Below are 17,102 nucleotides of genomic sequence, written 5' to 3'. Positions count from 1 at the left end.
GAAGAAAATACTTTTATTATAATCAATTTGTTAATTTCAATGTTATTTGAAGGCTATGAACTCAAAATTTATCTTTAATAAATTCATTGCGACCTACCCTTTAAGCCATACAATGATAAATCGCAAAAGGCCTTTGGATCAAATATGGCCTTGGGGGTTATCTGATGCGGCCTGCCCTCCTCAAACATAATTTTGCAAAAATGAACTAAGCGATCTGTAAATGTGCCGCTTAAGTGTCCCGTGGTACAATTCCAGAACATTTAAGCGGCCCGTGGCACATTTTCAGATCGCTTAAGTAAGCGATCCGTGACACATTTAGAGATCCCTTGAGTGACATGTGACGTAGTTTTACAGCACTCAAGTGGCCCCCAGTGCGGTTCTACATCACTCAAGTTACCCGCGGCACATTCTCAGATTATTTAAGTGATCCGCGGCATATAATTACGGATCACTTGAGGGATGCGTGGCAGTTCCAGAGCACTTAAGTGGCCCGGACACATTTCCAGATCTATTGAATCCGCGAAAAATTTAGAGATAACTAAAGTGGCTGTAGGGCACTTATCAATAGTGGGGGGAATGTTACTTCAAGTGCCCACAAACTATCGAAAAGTTTTTCTCATTTTTGGCTCTCCGGGTAAGATGCCATTAAGAATATTTCATATTTTCATAAAGAGTGGTTGATGATGTAAGCATTATCCAAACCCCCCTCCCCCTTGTCATCAAAAGTCAGCAAATCGGAAACCCCCTCCCCATCAATGACGTCGTAATACTTGAACGACCCCTAATACATTAATCAAAAAATAAATCATCATTTATTCAATAATGCTAGGCCGAGGTGTTTAACTATATGAAAATACCATACCTAAGAGAATGTCTCATGTTAGCCGTAAGGTCAACCGTCCAGTCGTATACTTTCTCAATGTATCCGTCAGCGGAGTCTCTGTATCGAATAGCTTGACGCAATCTACCATCGTCTCTGAGAGGTCGAAAGCAATTGGTGACACCGTCACCTTGCCAGCGGTGGGATTTTACTTTCAATTTTGCCCACATCCTTTTGATCGAGTCCAAGTCGTCACCTAAACCGACGTCAAACCCTGAAACAAATTTTATTCTCCTATAAGTTTGAAATAAACGTGACTTCAAGAAAAACGCATGTAAAAATTAAGCAAGAACATTTTAAACACACCTAGCTTTTTCAAAAATGTTCCCTTATTAGATTTACGGAAGGTATCCAAAATTCCTCTGATGATATCTGCATCCCCAGTGTGTCCGATCGATACTATAACGGCTATACGAGGTTCTGCTTTATCTGAAAATATCAAAATATGCCCCATTTGAGAACGTGAACTTTCGCAAGAAACATTGGAAGTACAGCGGGACATCCAGAATATCCCTTCTTTAATATCAGTACCATGTTTTTCATCGGTAAATAAATTACCTTTATTCCACAAATGAGAAATCAGATGCTTTGCAACTTCTTCACCTGCCTTAAATTTTTGATTTCGAGCAATTTCATCAGCTTTCAAGTCAAACAGCAATAACAAGAGTTGTTTGCTAGATGCACTTCCATCTGCAATGTAAATTTTAGTATAGGTTAAACCACGAGATAAAAAAGGATCATTATCTTTATAAAAGATAGTGACAGTTTCAGCACTATGTACTACTTTGATCTCTCAAAATTCTGTGAAAAGATGGAAACATAAGGAAATCCCGATTGATGCAAGACAATATAATCTAGCTTACTTGGATCAGTGATGTCTCGGACGTGATTCAAATACTTGTCCAGTCTTTCTCTTTCATCACAAATGCGATAACAGTCGCATGGGTAGCCGTGGTAGACATTTTTGACGGTACCATTTTTATGAAACGATATATCAAGCTCTATTCCGTTAGCTCCTCTACCTAAGAAGTCATCCAAGTCTTTGATGGAGTTACTCATGTGAGCCAGGTTGAAAATTGGACGTCTACCGTCTCCACGCACAACGGGAAGAAACATATTCTGTATATGAAAGTACGTATATAGAAAGTGTTAACAAAGTTGCTCAAAGTCTGCGTTTCAGATATATTTAATAACATTTTACAGTATCCAAAATAATGAAAAAGAAATGTCATGTTCCTAAAACAAAATGGCCAGAACTTTAGCACCCATGATTTAGTCAAATACATCCTACTTATCATTGAATAAAGTTCTTTAGTTGACGCGATGCACAACAAGTTTACGCATGGAATATATTAAGTGTGCCGCAGAATTTTAGCAGTTATTTTAAGTGTGCTATCATTTCAGGGATGGTGCGTTTTTTTATGTGCCATTTGATCCGACGCTCACACTGAGGTCATTTTCCATATATACCCTTTTAATTCTGCAGCCACTTGTGAGATTGCTCGACCGCTCTTTTCACACTTCAATGGGCTGTGCCCAAAAAGCGCCACTGTTTTGTCGATTCATGCATCCACGAGTATGCCCTCTCGGAAAAACGCTGAATCATCGAGATCATCTCTTTTCACGTTCTCTTTTACATTAACATTCAATCACGTATTGCCTACAGTTTTGGAGTGACTACATGACCTTGGCAGGTGTGGCAGCCATCCATTGTAGTTTTGAGAGGATGTCGCAAATGAGCGCACGCTCGATTCTAGACAGAGCCACGTGTTTGTTAACGTTATTCACTACAGTTTTAGATTATGGAAGAGTCGATAAACTTTACCCAAGTATATTAAGAAATCGCCAACGAATAAGGTAAACATATACGAAAAATACAAATTTCTTCAAACTTTTGTCTTATTCGTTGGTGATTTCTTAGTATAAAAAAAGCATTCTAAATAGAGAGAGTTTGGTAGATGTTCGCGTAGAAAGCACATAGCAGATTACGACTCCGGCCTGTTCTGATCTTCGATTGATTTTCCTTCCTCGGGTGGCTCACACAACGACAGGCTGTTTCACAGCTGTAGGCATAGAGAAGCGAAGAATGAAGGTTTTTCACATAATACCGTTTTTTTACCAATCACAGATGAAGATCTGAACAGGATGAAAATATCCAAAGCTGGATACTCCTTCATCCATGGGTCCCGAAGACATAGGAAGAATCAAAGAGCGATTGCGGGTCATTTTATTTAAGTGGGGTGACCGATAAGCTTTTCAAATGCCGAAAATAACGATGATATGAAAGTGGAAGAATAATTTCTTTCTACAAGTCGAAACTACAAATCTCTCAAACGTTTCTAAAGAGAAAAGGGGGAGGAAAGGGTGCTGTTTTTGAAGACACTTTTTAATGAGGTTTGTAAATAATCACACAACACTGGCAAAATTATTTATCAAGACTTGGAATTGCGTTGGAAAAAGACAAGTCAACACCTTTGAGGAGGAGCTGAGTGGTCCGGGAGTGCATATGGTGGAAGATGAAATTGAAGACTTCACGATTATAAAACGAAATCTGGAGAAATTCTCGAATTCTTATTTGTGCTAATTATGTGTGAATTATTTGTGTGAATTATTTTTAAAAGCAGTGATTAAAAGTAAAACCATTTTATCACTGATCAACATAAATATAATTATACTACGTAATTACTTGCATAAGTTGGAATTAAAGTGTAAAATTAAGATAAAGAAAAACACATGGTTTTTGTTTCCTTCAGTCTAAATTGATAGTATTCAAAATAAGAAATAAAATAAGCGTTCAATGTCATTTGATAACTGTGATAAAATTAAATTTCATGCTGTGTAATTTAATCTGCAAGAAAAATATGAATGTTTTTTCGGAGCCCGCCCAAACTGCGCCGAAGTTTAGGACATTACTCACAAGGAAAGTCGTCGGTCCCAAAGTGTCGTCATTAAAAAAAATTAATACATGCATCTCACCCAGAAAAACCAAAAATTAGCGGCGGAATGCAATTATTTAAATGACAACAATTGGCTACTCATCGCCTCTCGCACTTCTTGGCGATATATCTATTAAAAATTTCTTTTCACAGTTTTTGCACACTCTATAGCTCTTCTTTTCTTCCCTCTTTTTTTGTGCTGTACCGACACCATCTACAGCAAAATGACTCCGCGCGAAGCTCGTGATGTCACTGAAGGTGGTCATCTCACCGATGGCCATTGGATATACAGTCGGCCCCCATATTCGCGGTTTGTTTTCCCTTTATTGGAAATTTTTTTTTTTTTTGCAACACTCAGAAATTGTCATTCATGAGTTTTGTTTGCAAAATTTGAGTTGTGCATGTTTCGGATGGCTCGCTAACGACATTAAAAAATTAAATTACTAAAAATACAGTAATTTAAAAACTTAAATTACTGTCATCACTAACTAGAGCCGTGGCAGCTCCTAAGAGAGAAACAGTCACCTCGGGTTGGATTAACTTTTGGCCACAATGTGCGGTTCCAGGACACAACTATTTCTGCAGAGCCAACTGAAGAGATTACAAAAGACATTGCCACGTTAGCGAAACACGTGGGTTGGGTGCAGAATGGTTCAATGATATGAATATAGAAGTCGAACAGCTAATTAATTAATAGCTATTCAGAGGCATTTACCGAGTAGGAATTAATGCAGCTGACTGGCCCTGAAACGGTATCATATAAAGAAGTGGAAGGCAAGTTCACCAAGAGTAACATAGCAGAAGGGCTTTGCAAGTTCAAATCAGCAATAGATCATTTCTTCATAATATAGATCCTCCCATGTTACGTTCTTCACGTGTAGAAAAATTGGTAGAGGAAGTCTTGTTAACATACTTGATGACATGAAGAAACGGCAAACAGAAATCACAGTGTTCTTTCAGAAAACATCGCCAACAATCGCTGCACCCTCTTTTACATTCCCTTCTACTGCTGCGTCACCCTGCTCTTCTCATGATGTTCAATAGACGAGATAGACAAAAAACTATGGTTTTGGTTATCCGCGGATTTCCGTATTCGCGGTCACCCCCGGAACATGGGGAGGGGGGCAACTGTACTACAAAAAATGAGCTTCGAGTGGAGACCTTCTGCTATAGATGGTGTTGGCTGTACCTCATCTTGTGTTGTTTGAATGACGTCACTGTAGGGTTGCGAGATTTTTAAATTCATTCTTGGCCTTTAATTGGTGTTCAAAATATTAATATTTAGAAATTTTTTTTGAGTGACCCATAATAATTCCCACCGGATTACTTTATATTTCTGTACACATTTAAATGAGTAAGATTAGTGGTAAGTTTTTTAAAACATTTCGAAGACGTCACCTTGGGACCCTTTCCTGGTCAAGTTTGCGGCAAATGCTCAACAGAATTATCAAAAACGAACAATAAACAAATCAGTTTTATGCGTGCTTTTGTGTTTTCTTTTCTGTTGACAAAAACCTTAAAGTTTACGGCTACAATATCTATAAACATGATTCAAGTTGCCTAATTGTACTGCCTACAATATATATATATATATTGGGGTAGATTGTGTCAAAGTCACGGCCCCAAGTTTTACCCAGACTGGAAGAGATTAAAACCGGAGTGGTATCATTGGATTTACGAAGGTTTTTAACAGCTGACTGTGCGAAGATGTATTTAGGGAAGAGAAAATTCAACTGTCCTTGCGGGAAATTGATCCCATGTCCTCTCACTTACCGGGTAAGCGCCCTAGACTAACACCATCCATAGCAGAATACTTTCGCGCGAAGCTCGTGACGTCACTGAAGGTCAGCTCATCTATAGCCATTAGGTATAGCAGGCAGACCCCGCATGCGTCATCTTTACCCTTTTTTAAAGTATATCCAATGGCTGTAGGTGAGATGATCTTCAGTGACGTCACGAGCTTCGCGCGGAGGCCGCCTGCTGTAGATGGTGTTCCCTAGACTAAAACCGCAACGAATATCTCAATCTTTCCTTGGAGCTCGTGTACACTGAAAGGGACCGTGCATGGGCTGCCGGACCCGACTCAGGCCAAGCTCACAACTGCTGACGTTGCCACCCGATGGCGACTTATGAAAAGATGACGTCACTCTCCGCTATCCAATTCGGCCGGCCGTCCACGTACGGTCCCTTTCAGTGTACACGAGCTCCAAGGAAAGATTGAGAGATTCGTTGCCTTTGTAGTCTAGCGCATTCACCCGGAAAGTGAAAGGACGTAGGTTCGATTCCCCGGAAAGGCAGTTGAATTTTCCTTTTCCAAAAATTCATCTTCGGAACAGCCAGTTGTTAAAAACCTTTGTATGGATAGCGGAGAGTGACGTCACCCTTAGGGTGTGTGCAAGTATGAAAGTCAAAGTCACTCTTTCGACCGCTCACTGACATGATTCATTGCTTTATAAGTCAATCTTTTCATCATGTGTACGTTTACACATTGCTCTGTCTTTTCTTTTTTGGTCATTCACACGCTTGTACCCGCTCTAGATCACTCGCTGTCGTTCACATGCTTTCACACTCTCTAGGTCACTCTTGGTCATTCGCATGCTTGCTTACGCCAAGGCCGTAAGAGCGTCGTGTGACCCTCGTGTCCCGGGCCAAGTGATCTTCTGAGGCCCTACCTGGCAAATTCCCGAAAAACTCAACTACTACTCGTTTTTCTGGGGCCCCTTTTCTCTTGTGGAGCCCGGGTAGGCTCATGCGTTAAGACGGCACTGGCTTACGCTCCAAGTCACTCTTCTTCACACGTGCTTGCAAACTCTCTAGGCCACTCACTGACCAAGTACCTGACTGTCTCGGCAGAGGCGGATTTACTTTTAGGGGTTATACAAATTTTGCTGCACTTCTCCCATTCTAATTTTCTTGGCTACTCATTCCTCAAATTTGCCACCCTGGGCTATAGCCCAAAAGCCCCCCGCCCCCTGTAAATACGCTATTGCCCGTGATACACATGCTACTAAGTAGCACGAAAGCATGCCACGTTCGAACATATGCACCCAATGAGATTAATGGTAACATTTGCACGAATGCTACAATAATCTCATATGATTGAAAGTGGCATGCTTTCGTGCTACTTAGTAGCATGTTTATCACGGGTCTGGACTTAGGTCGTATAAATGAGAGTCGTATAACGATGGTTTCGCTATAAATAAGTGATTTCGGGAATTATTGGGAAATACGATTTCCGGTTCCCGATGACTCCAAAATGTCAGGAATTTGGAAACCCTAGCTCAGTGTTTCCCAACCAGTGGTACGCGGACCCTTGGGGTCCATGAGTACTTTGTAAGGGGTCCGCAGGATCATTTTCATTTAGTACCATTGCAATGAATGACATTTCGTATTGTGAGAAATTGTAATTTATTCAGTTTTCAAGATAGGCGAATTTAAAAGAGCCCCACATTTTGTATTTTCTGGGAGGGTTTTGTCGAAATTGACCTACTGACGATACAGGGGTCCGAAACATTAAAAAGGTTAGGTAAACACTGCCATAGCTGAAAGTCATGCCCCATTCATTAGCCCAGCCTGTTGCTCGTAAGCACCAAAAGTGCTCAATGCTCGTATCCGATCTCGCGATCAATTTGATAAACGCTTCAATTAAACATCCTGCAAAAATTGCAATGTAGGATTACAATTACACAGATTTCAAGCATACGTATGTCCAAGTTTCCGTAAGGGGTGCTCTTTGTTTGATGATTGGCATAGGCAGTGCTCGCAACTCGAGAAAAGTTGCAGACCCCCCCTGCTGCAATCATACGTTCGTCTGGAGACTCTCCCTGTCGCTTTGATTCGTCACTATCCCAACGAGCTTCACGTCAACTGCGAATTTGCTAACATCGATACACCTCGATCGAGTTTATCGATAAAAAAAATGAAAGTAGCATAGTGCCAAGAGCACTTCCTTGAGGGATTCCACTTGTGACACCTGTTCAATCGGAAAATTCCCCATTCACCATAACGCACTGTGAACTATCTCGCAAACACGATTCTACAGGGTGTCCTGCAAGTGATAATGCGGCCTTTCTCTTATCAACCGTCTGTCGTAGAGGTATAGCTTGAAAGTGCTCAAAAGGCGTTCACAAATTACCCTGTACCAGTTTTGAGAGTAAAAATACCGTGTGTCACAAAATAAAAAAAAATGAAGTTTTTCTATCCTGTAACTTCCAGTTAAGAGAGACAGGGCAACGACTTTCTAAGGCCACAAAAAAAATTCAATTTCCAAGTGCAATATTCTCCGAGATTTTCAAATTTAAAAATCGGTGAATAGCTGGGAAAAAACAGCATGAATGAGGGAAAGGAGTGTTGTCCGTTTGTTTTTGCTGTTCTTTATCTCAGGAAATATTGCACTTAAAAACTTCGACTTTTTGTCTGTTGGCCTCACACAGAAGGTACAGGGCAACAACTTCTTAATTGGATAAAAATTGATTTTTTATTTGGTGATACTGTATTTTCACTTTTAAAATTAGTAGAGGGTAATTTTTGAAATTTTTCAGCATTTTCTTAAATTGGAATATCACTTCTACGACGGATGGTTGATGAGATGAAGGCCGCATTAGCACTTACAGGACACCCTGTATAGTTTATTTTAAAAAGCAGCAGGTGAATTTCGTTATAATTATATAAGAATCGAAATATCGTTGCACATGAAATACAATTTACTATAATTCTATAAAACCTACTTTACCGTACAAACCACGGCTATAATTATCTTCAGCATGACGAATTCTGTGAAAACTGGAGACTTCATTTTTTAAACAATAGTAATCTGAAATAAGAGAAGGAAACAAACAAAAAATCAATTGTGAGCGTAATAAATGAAATACCGTCAGGCTTGGATTATACACTAATTTATTTTAGACTTAACATAAGACCGCAGAGACATACGTGCCTGGAAAATGCTACGACAACATGAAAATTCATCGCTGTGAAAATTCACCGACTTCAATTCGACATGAGTGAATGAATGATCGAATGAATAAATGAGTGAATGAGCAAGTGAACGAGTGAGTGAATGAGAGTGAGTGCATGAGTGAAATCGGCCTGTCACTAAAGCTAGCTCACTCACCAGGTCACTCAGTCAATCACTAGGTCGTCCATTATATCGGTCACTTACTCACTCCCTAGGTCATTCACTTACTCACCCAGTCACTCGACCACCCTCTCAGTAGGCAGTTCACTCACTTGATCTCCAGGTCGCAGATTTACTCCATTAGATCAGTCTCTCACTTACTTCCTAGATCACTCACTAAGTCGCTCACTTCGTCATTCACTAGTTTGCCCACCAACTGCTGTATCAATTACACTCACTCACTCGGTCAATCCTCGCTCACTTCCTGGCTCACTGACTCGTTTCGAACTGTTGTCGGTTAATTGCTAGTCGGTGGATTTTTTAAATAACAATACAATACTTTATTGGTGAGAAATGTGGAATACAGAGAAAAGGGGGAAAAATTATGTAGGAGCCAAATGGTCCTTAGTGGCAATCACAAATTACAGTTTGGTATGAATCATGTATAACCATATAAAAAGATTAAAAAAATTAACACATGTGTGAACAGAGAGTAAAAAGAAACTAAACACAATATAAATTGATAGCCGCAGGCATGTGATAATATCCCGATTGTAAAAGAAAAAGGGGGAAAAGTTAATTTATAATGTAAAGTAAATAGCTGGAGTTGATTCTTGCAGAAGAACGGAAGGTGTTCAGAGGTAAAGAATGTTGTTTTTTGAATAAAATAACTATTGATTTTTGAAATGTCGAAGTGGTAAAATGTTTAGAGAATGGAAAAGTTGTAATTTTTGTGCAAAGTGATCGAAGGATATAAGTAATGTAGCCACTACCCCAGGCGGATGGACCATATAGTAGTTGAGAGTGAAAAAATTAGTACGAAACTGAAAGGAAAGAGGAATTGAAATAAAATTTGAGGTACAAGGTGGTCAAAAAGTCCGTGGAAACTTTAAAAATTCATAAAAACCGGAAAAATAACCGGGGAGGGGGGGGGGTTAGCATCGGTAGAGGTCACGGGAATTTTTTTAAGACAGGAAAAAATAACTAAAAAAAAACAGCCGATAGTTGGTGCCACTTATCTGTTTTAGTTTTTTTTTTCCTCTTAAAAACATTCCCGTGATCTAGCGATACTAACCCTGCAAACCGTTTTATATTTCGCTTGTTTTTCCGGTTTTTATGAATTTTTAAATTTTCTACGGACTTTTTGCCCATCCTGTAACAAAATTCGTACAACAAATAACGAAGTTTGTTGTTTTTGATAGAATTTGATAGAATGTACTGTAGGAAGGAAGACGTCCTATCTTTCACGGTAAGATACGAGCGCCCTCTGACGATGTATACGGAGTTGAGAGACGCAGACGTCGACGTGTACGTGGGTGAGACCAGACGTGGCCTCCCACACTGACGCTTTTGTTGTATTATTCTGTTTTTATTTAATCAGGATCAACGTAATAAACTACCTTAGTATCCCTTTTAGTTGTATTAAATGTGAGCATTCCCCACATTTGGGGGCTCGTCCCTTTAAACCCAACCATCCCCTAGATAAATGACGAGTGTAGTAACATTTGGTAGACGCGACGAGAAGCTGTCCAACGCGAGTGTGATACTGTGTGTGTGCATCTGGATTATTTAGCAGACTTTTTGTTTTCATCAGACGGGGTGAGTTCTTTTTCTCATAATGGAGATTTCTCTCGGAGAAATTCCATCCATTGCTCAAACTCTAAAATTTGCGAAATCATCAACCATAAAGCTCTTAAATGAGATCATTTTTGCCGAACCCTTCGATCGAAGCAGCAGAAAAAATCTTCGAGCTTTCAAGGGATTTCCTTGGAATGTTGATGTTCCCGAAAGAAAAAAAATAGTCCTAGAATCATTTAATTTGTCCCAGTTAATTTCAGTCGGAAATGCCCTGCATTTGGAAATCCCAGAAACAAAGGAACAGATTTGCGACGAAATTTTTAATTTTTTGTCGAATGTGCAAGACTTTCACAATTATAATAGTAATAATAATTCTTCAGAGGATGACAGTGATGATGATGATGACGCCAAAACCTCCATATCGCATCATGGAAAGAAAAAACAACACCCACTCCACCCCACCACATATCCACCCTCACACTAAGCAGAACAGAGACTCGTTCACCCCACGGGATCCCCTGCATGTAAACAAAAATGCTGTAGTGACGACGATTCCGAACCCTCCCTTCGAAAACCATCGTAGCTGTCAAGACGGAAGTTATTGGCTGGTTTTGAACGACTTGAAAGAGACGATGAGGTCTTTCTCGGGGAAAGACACATATGGTGTGAATGCTTTCATCGGGGACGTGGAGGAGAATTTTTCGCTTGTTCCCTCCCTAACTGAACAACAAAAAATCATGCTCGTAAAACGAAACCTTGAAGGCCCCGCGAAAATGTTCGTGCAATCCCAAAGAGGGCTAACGACATGGAAAACATTAAAGGGAGCGCTACTTGAGGAATTTAGCATGAAGGTAAACAGTGCCGAATTGCACAGACGACTTCAACAACGGAAAATGCGTCCGTCAGAAACCCTTTCCGAATATTTTATAGCTATTCGAGAATTAGCTAGCCATGGCAATGGTATTATCGATGATGCGTCGATTATAGACTATTGTATAAACGGTATTTCTGATTTACCAGCAAATAAATTTCTACTCTATGGGTGCCAGACGATTGCCGAATTCAAAACAAAGTTAATGATGTATGAAAAAGTCTTTAATGAAACAAGCCGTAGCCAATCCTCAACTGGATTCCATCATCCAATTAATACTCTTGACGTAAACAATCGATTCCACAAGCGCGACCCGAAATTAAGCAGTCAAAAGCCAAACCCGAATTTCGAAAACTTTCATACACCTAGGCAATCAAAGCAGATCACGTGTTTTAATTGCAATGGAAATGGCCATATTTCTAGACTATGTCCAGAGAAACATCGAGGACCAAAGTGTATTTCCTGTTCTGAATTTGGTCATAAATCTGACGCGTGTCCACAAACCATCCAAAAATCCTTGCATTATGCCGCTGACGTAAATAATACCTACCAAGCTACTCCGCTAGATGTAATGTGCAAAGATGTTCGACTCATGGGTACTAAAATAAAATGTCTAGTTGATACAGGAAGTCAGATGACTCTCATGAAAGAAAATGCATGGATCCATCTGGGATCACCAAAGCTAACAACGAATATCGGTGTTCTAGCTGGATTTGGTTATTCAAAAATTCGTGTCATTGGTTCTTTTGAAACGACGCTTTCTATCGACGACCAGAAACTTACTGCTCAGATACACGTTTTGCCGAATCCCTCCATGATATTTGATATTATCCTAGGATGTGATGTCATAAACCAAGCCGAACTTACTATTACACCCGATGGTGTGATATTTTCCAATCTTCAGAAGCAGACGTCTGACGATGCACATAAACCACTTGTTTATGCGATACTTGAAGAAAACCCTAAAATTGACATTTCGCCCTTAGTCTCGAAAGAAACCCAAACTGACGGTAACCAATTATTTCCATCTGATGTGGCTACTAAAACCGAAACTACGAATGCTGAACTTTGCATCATGGTCACAGACGACAAACCGATGTGCCATTCTCCCAGAGAGCCTTTCATCGAACGTGATATTGATGAGGAACAATTCTTCGATTTGCTTGAAGGCGATATTGATGATGAGAAACAGATGATTCCTGTGTGCGATAAGCTGGTTGTGCATATGGTCAACACCGATGACGAGAAGGTGGTGAAACATTCAACAGCATCCGACGTCATGGAAGCTGAACCTGATAACAACACTGATGATGAAAGTTGTTGCTGTTTCTTCTCTCTAGTTGCCGAATTGATGCATTGGACAGATGTGAAAGAAAGTGATATAGTGTTTGTGTTGGTGTTACTTTTGCTATTATCTCTAAAATATTTCTCATATATAAGTGTTGCAGCATACCTGTTCGTTGCAATTTTGGCCGTTACTATATCTTTTTGGGTATCCAACAGTGTTCATCAAGCTGCCCGAAAAGCTAACAGAAAGACTGCCAAACCGAGTAGTTTGCATACCCATCAAAAAGACGATACCCCTTTGAACACCTACCATACCAATCACCTTGGACATCTGCCGACGTCCAGTAAAAACTTCAAACGTATGTTAAAGGTTAGAAAGACGTATAACTATCGCAGAAGACCTCCAATCAAATACAAACTGAACGACGTTGTCACAATAATATGAATATTTGACTTGATTCATTTTATTTTATGTATATACATATATCTTTTTCTCCTTTTTCATTTTAATGCGATTGTTTTTTTTTATTGATGATCCTATTGATTTCGTATTTCCATGAATGATAGATGATTATTATGATTATGAGCGTGTTATTTCATGATTAGGCGTATTATCATTTTTCAATAGACGTGTTATTTCGAAACTTACGTAATATTTTTTTTTTTGTGTTCATGTACATATATTTTCTTCTTTCAGCGTGTTTTCTATTTTTCGATAATTTTTCTCATGGTGTGTTTTTGTCGCTGATTTTTATTTTGACGTGTTTTAATTTTTAATTATGTGTCTATTTTTTTTTGTTTGCGGATGTGCTTAGTTATTATTATTTCTAATATGCCTTTTATTATAATTATTATTGCCGTTTAACCATATTATGCCGAATTTTTTTTAATTTTTTGATGTCCATTTTTTTTTCCTGGCAAGTTTTTGTCTATTTGCTTATTTGTGTGTACATTATATGTATAAGTATTGCACATGCGAGGGCGCATGCTACAGATCAGAATGGCCGATGTAGGAAGGAAGACGTCCTATCTTTCACGGTAAGATACGAGCGCCCTCTGACGATGTATACGGAGTTGAGAGACGCAGACGTCGACGTGTACGTGGGTGAGACCAGACGTGGCCTCCCACACTGACGCTTTTGTTGTATTATTCTGTTTTTATTTAACCAGGATCAACGTAATAAACTACCTTAGTATCCCTTTTAGTTGTATTAAATGTGAGCATTCCCCACAGTACTTAAGAGGATTACAATGACAATCGTTAAGGGAGCAGTTAGAATCATGGAAAACAATAGTAGTAATATGTAGAGGGTTATTAAGTAATGAAAATAGATAAATTTAGTTTTGAATACATTAATAGTTAATTTATTAGCTGAAAACCAGTTGCGCACTTTAATTCTTGATTAATCGTGTTAGTCAAAGTTTGGTCGTCTTTAGTACTATAAACGATGACTGTCATCAGCAAATGTTATTGTTACCACCAATGTTAATGTTACAAAAGTCATTAATGAAAATGAGGAACAATAAGGAGCCAAGAACAGAGCCTTGAGGAACGCCATTAATAGTTTTCATAATATTGCTATATTTATCACCACATTTAACAAATTTGTATCTATTATGAAGGCGAGATCGTAAAAGTTTAAGAGAGGAACACCTCTTATACCACAGAAACTAAGTTTTTCAATCAAGATTTCGTGAGAGACGCTATCGAAAGCTTTTCTAATATCTAAGAAAATATCAACTGTTTTGTAAGATTTATCAATATTAGTGTAGAAAGTTGAAGTAAAATCTAGAAGAGCAGATGGTGTTTTTGTTAGGTAGAAATCCATGTTGTTTGGGCGAGAAAAAGTTAGATTTATGTAGAAAAGGGAAGTGTCGAGATTTTATTATGTTTTCAAACAGCTTGGGAACAAAATTAAGGATTGAAATAGGTCTGCAGTTATTGAGGTCGTTAGAATCACCGGATTTATAAATTGGAATAACTGATGTAATTTTCAAACTATGCGTGTCTCAACCGTTCTGAAAACAACCAGTAAAATGTCTGAAACAATGTAAAGGACTACTTGTATCCCGTATTATACGGAACATTCCTGTAATTTTCGTTTCCCGTTTTCTTTCAACGATACTTATTTGAGTTTGTAATATTTACTAAAGTCATGAATACACTGAGTTTTCATAATTTATAAATTATGTTATGATAAAATTATGGCAAAAATAATATTCATTTCACATGTTTGTCAGGTTTGACGCTTTGTCCTAATTTTTTTTGGATTTTACTTACGATTGGTGATTGACAAACTTTTGACAATGTTTTTGATGTCCCGTATTTTACAGATTATTTAAGATCTCACAGTTTACCAAATTTTATTTTTCTCAATGAAATATTGTCATCAGATCATTTGAATATTTTTTTTCACGAAATACATATTGGTTCACTGCGATTGTAGCAGCCCTTTATTTCCACACCCTTCAGCAGTTTTAGTAGTAATAAGAAAATTTCATTTAAAGCAATAAATTGCAATTTTTGGGGGAATTTTAGTGATTTCTGCATTTTCCTTGATGATGTAAGGTGAACCTAAGTATGAAAGTAAATTTTATTCGAATCCATATGGATATTACTGATATCAGTTATAACGGGTGAAAAATTTATCAAGTCTGCCTGAGGACCACCTATGTCATCGTCGCGGATCACCTTTGGTCTGCTTCATGGTCACCCCCGCCCACAATCGAACGCTCTTGCTTCAGATTGCTCAATGAGCGATTATGAGACTGATCACTCATCGAAGTACGCAAGGGGAAGGGGTTTGAGCCAAGATCATAGTTTTTGAAGGAAAAACGTAACCCCCTCAAAGGAAAAAAAAAAATCTGAACCCCCCCGAGAAAATTCCGCGTACGCCAATGCTGGCACGTGTTCGCAAAACACCTGAATGTTGGTCATGAAAAATTGGTGAAAAAAATGTCTACCTTCCCTTTGTTTGCTCTTAAGACGCGCAGAACATCCGAATTAAAGTTTACTTTTTTACTACAACGAATTCAGAGGCGGCTGGAAGCAAGACCTCCACATCCTGGAGAAGGCCCCAAGCCAGACTTCTCATGGGCCCTTCTATAGTGAATGTATAGCATGAAAAAAAATGGTAATTATCTCCGGCCCCAGGACTGGACCCCTGTTAGCCCCACTCTTGTGGGGGCCATGGCTGGAAGAATAAAATAACCAGGAATATAAAATAGCGAGAGAAATAGTTTGTAAAAAAAGAGCGTGTTCGTAAATTGGAGGTTCGTAAAATCTAGTGTCGACTGTATTTTGTAACGTGATCTTGACACATTGTGTTTCAGCACTTCTATTATAGATGGCGACACCATTACATTGTAAATAGTGTAGGGTTACCAATCGTCCTCCTACGTTTCGGAAAATTCGCCCTCCTTGTCAAGTTTCCGGAATTATTTTTCTTTTTCCTGGGGAAAATCGTTTTTTCCACTTTGAAACATATTTCTCCATTGATATGAGTGCTTTTTTGTTTTTTCCCACACGCATTCACCAATAGCCGCCGAAATTCACAGAATTTAGTCTGTTTTTCCTTTTTTTAGCAGCAACTCTAAAACAACTGCTGAGTTGGAAAAAATGATTGTTGTGGCCGGTTTTATTGGTCGCAATAGTGGCGTCATCTATTGTAAAAATTGGGATAAGTGACGTCACTAAGAGTGTGCGCGCAGGCGTTGTTTTCGAATGTAATAAAAAACAATTCTGAAAGAAGAAAACGGCAATATCCATTTTGAGATTCCGTGTACTAAAGGGGACCTACCTATTCTCCATTCAGAAATAAAGAAAATATGATGCAAGCAACACTCAATGCTGGTCTTGTGCTCTGGTGAAAAAAATAAAACACACTAAAAAAGATGAAAAAAAAACTTTTGAGAGTATAGAAAAACTTTCCCCCCCCCTTGCTCTGCGCGAAGTAATAAAACTGATCAGACAGTGAGCACAATTCATTAAAAGCGAGGGGAGAGGGATCGTTATTATTACTTTTTTTGTGCTGCAGCTTCTAAGATCTCTAGAAAAACTGATGGCAGATGGCAGCACTACACATAACAAGCATTACACAGAAACAAACTTCACGTCAGGTTTCACCACACGTACACGCACATTCCAACATGGACCAATTCGTTAGAGGTTCCGCAGAGGAATATTTACGAGGTGCATGTGTGGTTTGGTAGTAGCTCCTAATGTCAGCGTCAGACGTGTGTCAAAATGTCGAGATGTTTCAGTCCAAGACTATTGTACTGTATACCTTTTTGGCCGTCGTCATCCTACTCCCCTTTCCGCCCGACCAGGCGGAAAGGGGGGGGGGAAGAGATTAACAAATGGACGCTAACATTAAATAAGCTTGACAACTGTAGGAGCGACGTATTACTTTTTGCAGATCATGATGGTTCTAC

General features: G+C 39.0%; 1 protein-coding gene across 2 annotated transcripts in view; it reads right to left on the bottom strand.

Annotated features, from left to right (window-relative positions):
• LOC149074152 (dermonecrotic toxin LbSicTox-betaIA1a-like) overlaps nucleotides 1-17,102 on the bottom strand; it is a 37,695-nt gene that overhangs the window by 773 nt on the left and 19,820 nt on the right. The window contains exons 2-6 of one of the 2 annotated variants that reach the window (XM_089246531.1): nucleotides 8,544-8,629; nucleotides 1,744-1,999; nucleotides 1,439-1,570; nucleotides 1,187-1,309; nucleotides 863-1,094 (exon numbers count right to left, since the gene is read on the bottom strand). In XM_089246531.1, the coding sequence (XP_089102657.1) occupies nucleotides 863-1,094; nucleotides 1,187-1,309; nucleotides 1,439-1,570; nucleotides 1,744-1,996 (740 nt within the window). In that variant the 5' untranslated portion in view covers nucleotides 1,997-1,999; nucleotides 8,544-8,629. The remainder of the gene's footprint in view (nucleotides 1-862; nucleotides 1,095-1,186; nucleotides 1,310-1,438; nucleotides 1,571-1,743; nucleotides 2,000-8,543; nucleotides 8,630-17,102) is intronic. The other variant, XM_089246530.1, reaches the window with a different exon arrangement.

The sequence above is a fragment of the Pholcus phalangioides genome, unplaced genomic scaffold (genome assembly GCF_987345545.1).
Source record: "Pholcus phalangioides strain wild (caught in Gottingen) unplaced genomic scaffold, Ppha-v1.0 ptg000017l_1, whole genome shotgun sequence".
Classification (NCBI taxonomy): Eukaryota; Metazoa; Arthropoda; class Arachnida; order Araneae; family Pholcidae; genus Pholcus; species Pholcus phalangioides.
The sequence above is the reverse complement of the archived record's forward strand: the minus strand, read 5'-3'. Positions and strand labels throughout refer to the sequence as shown.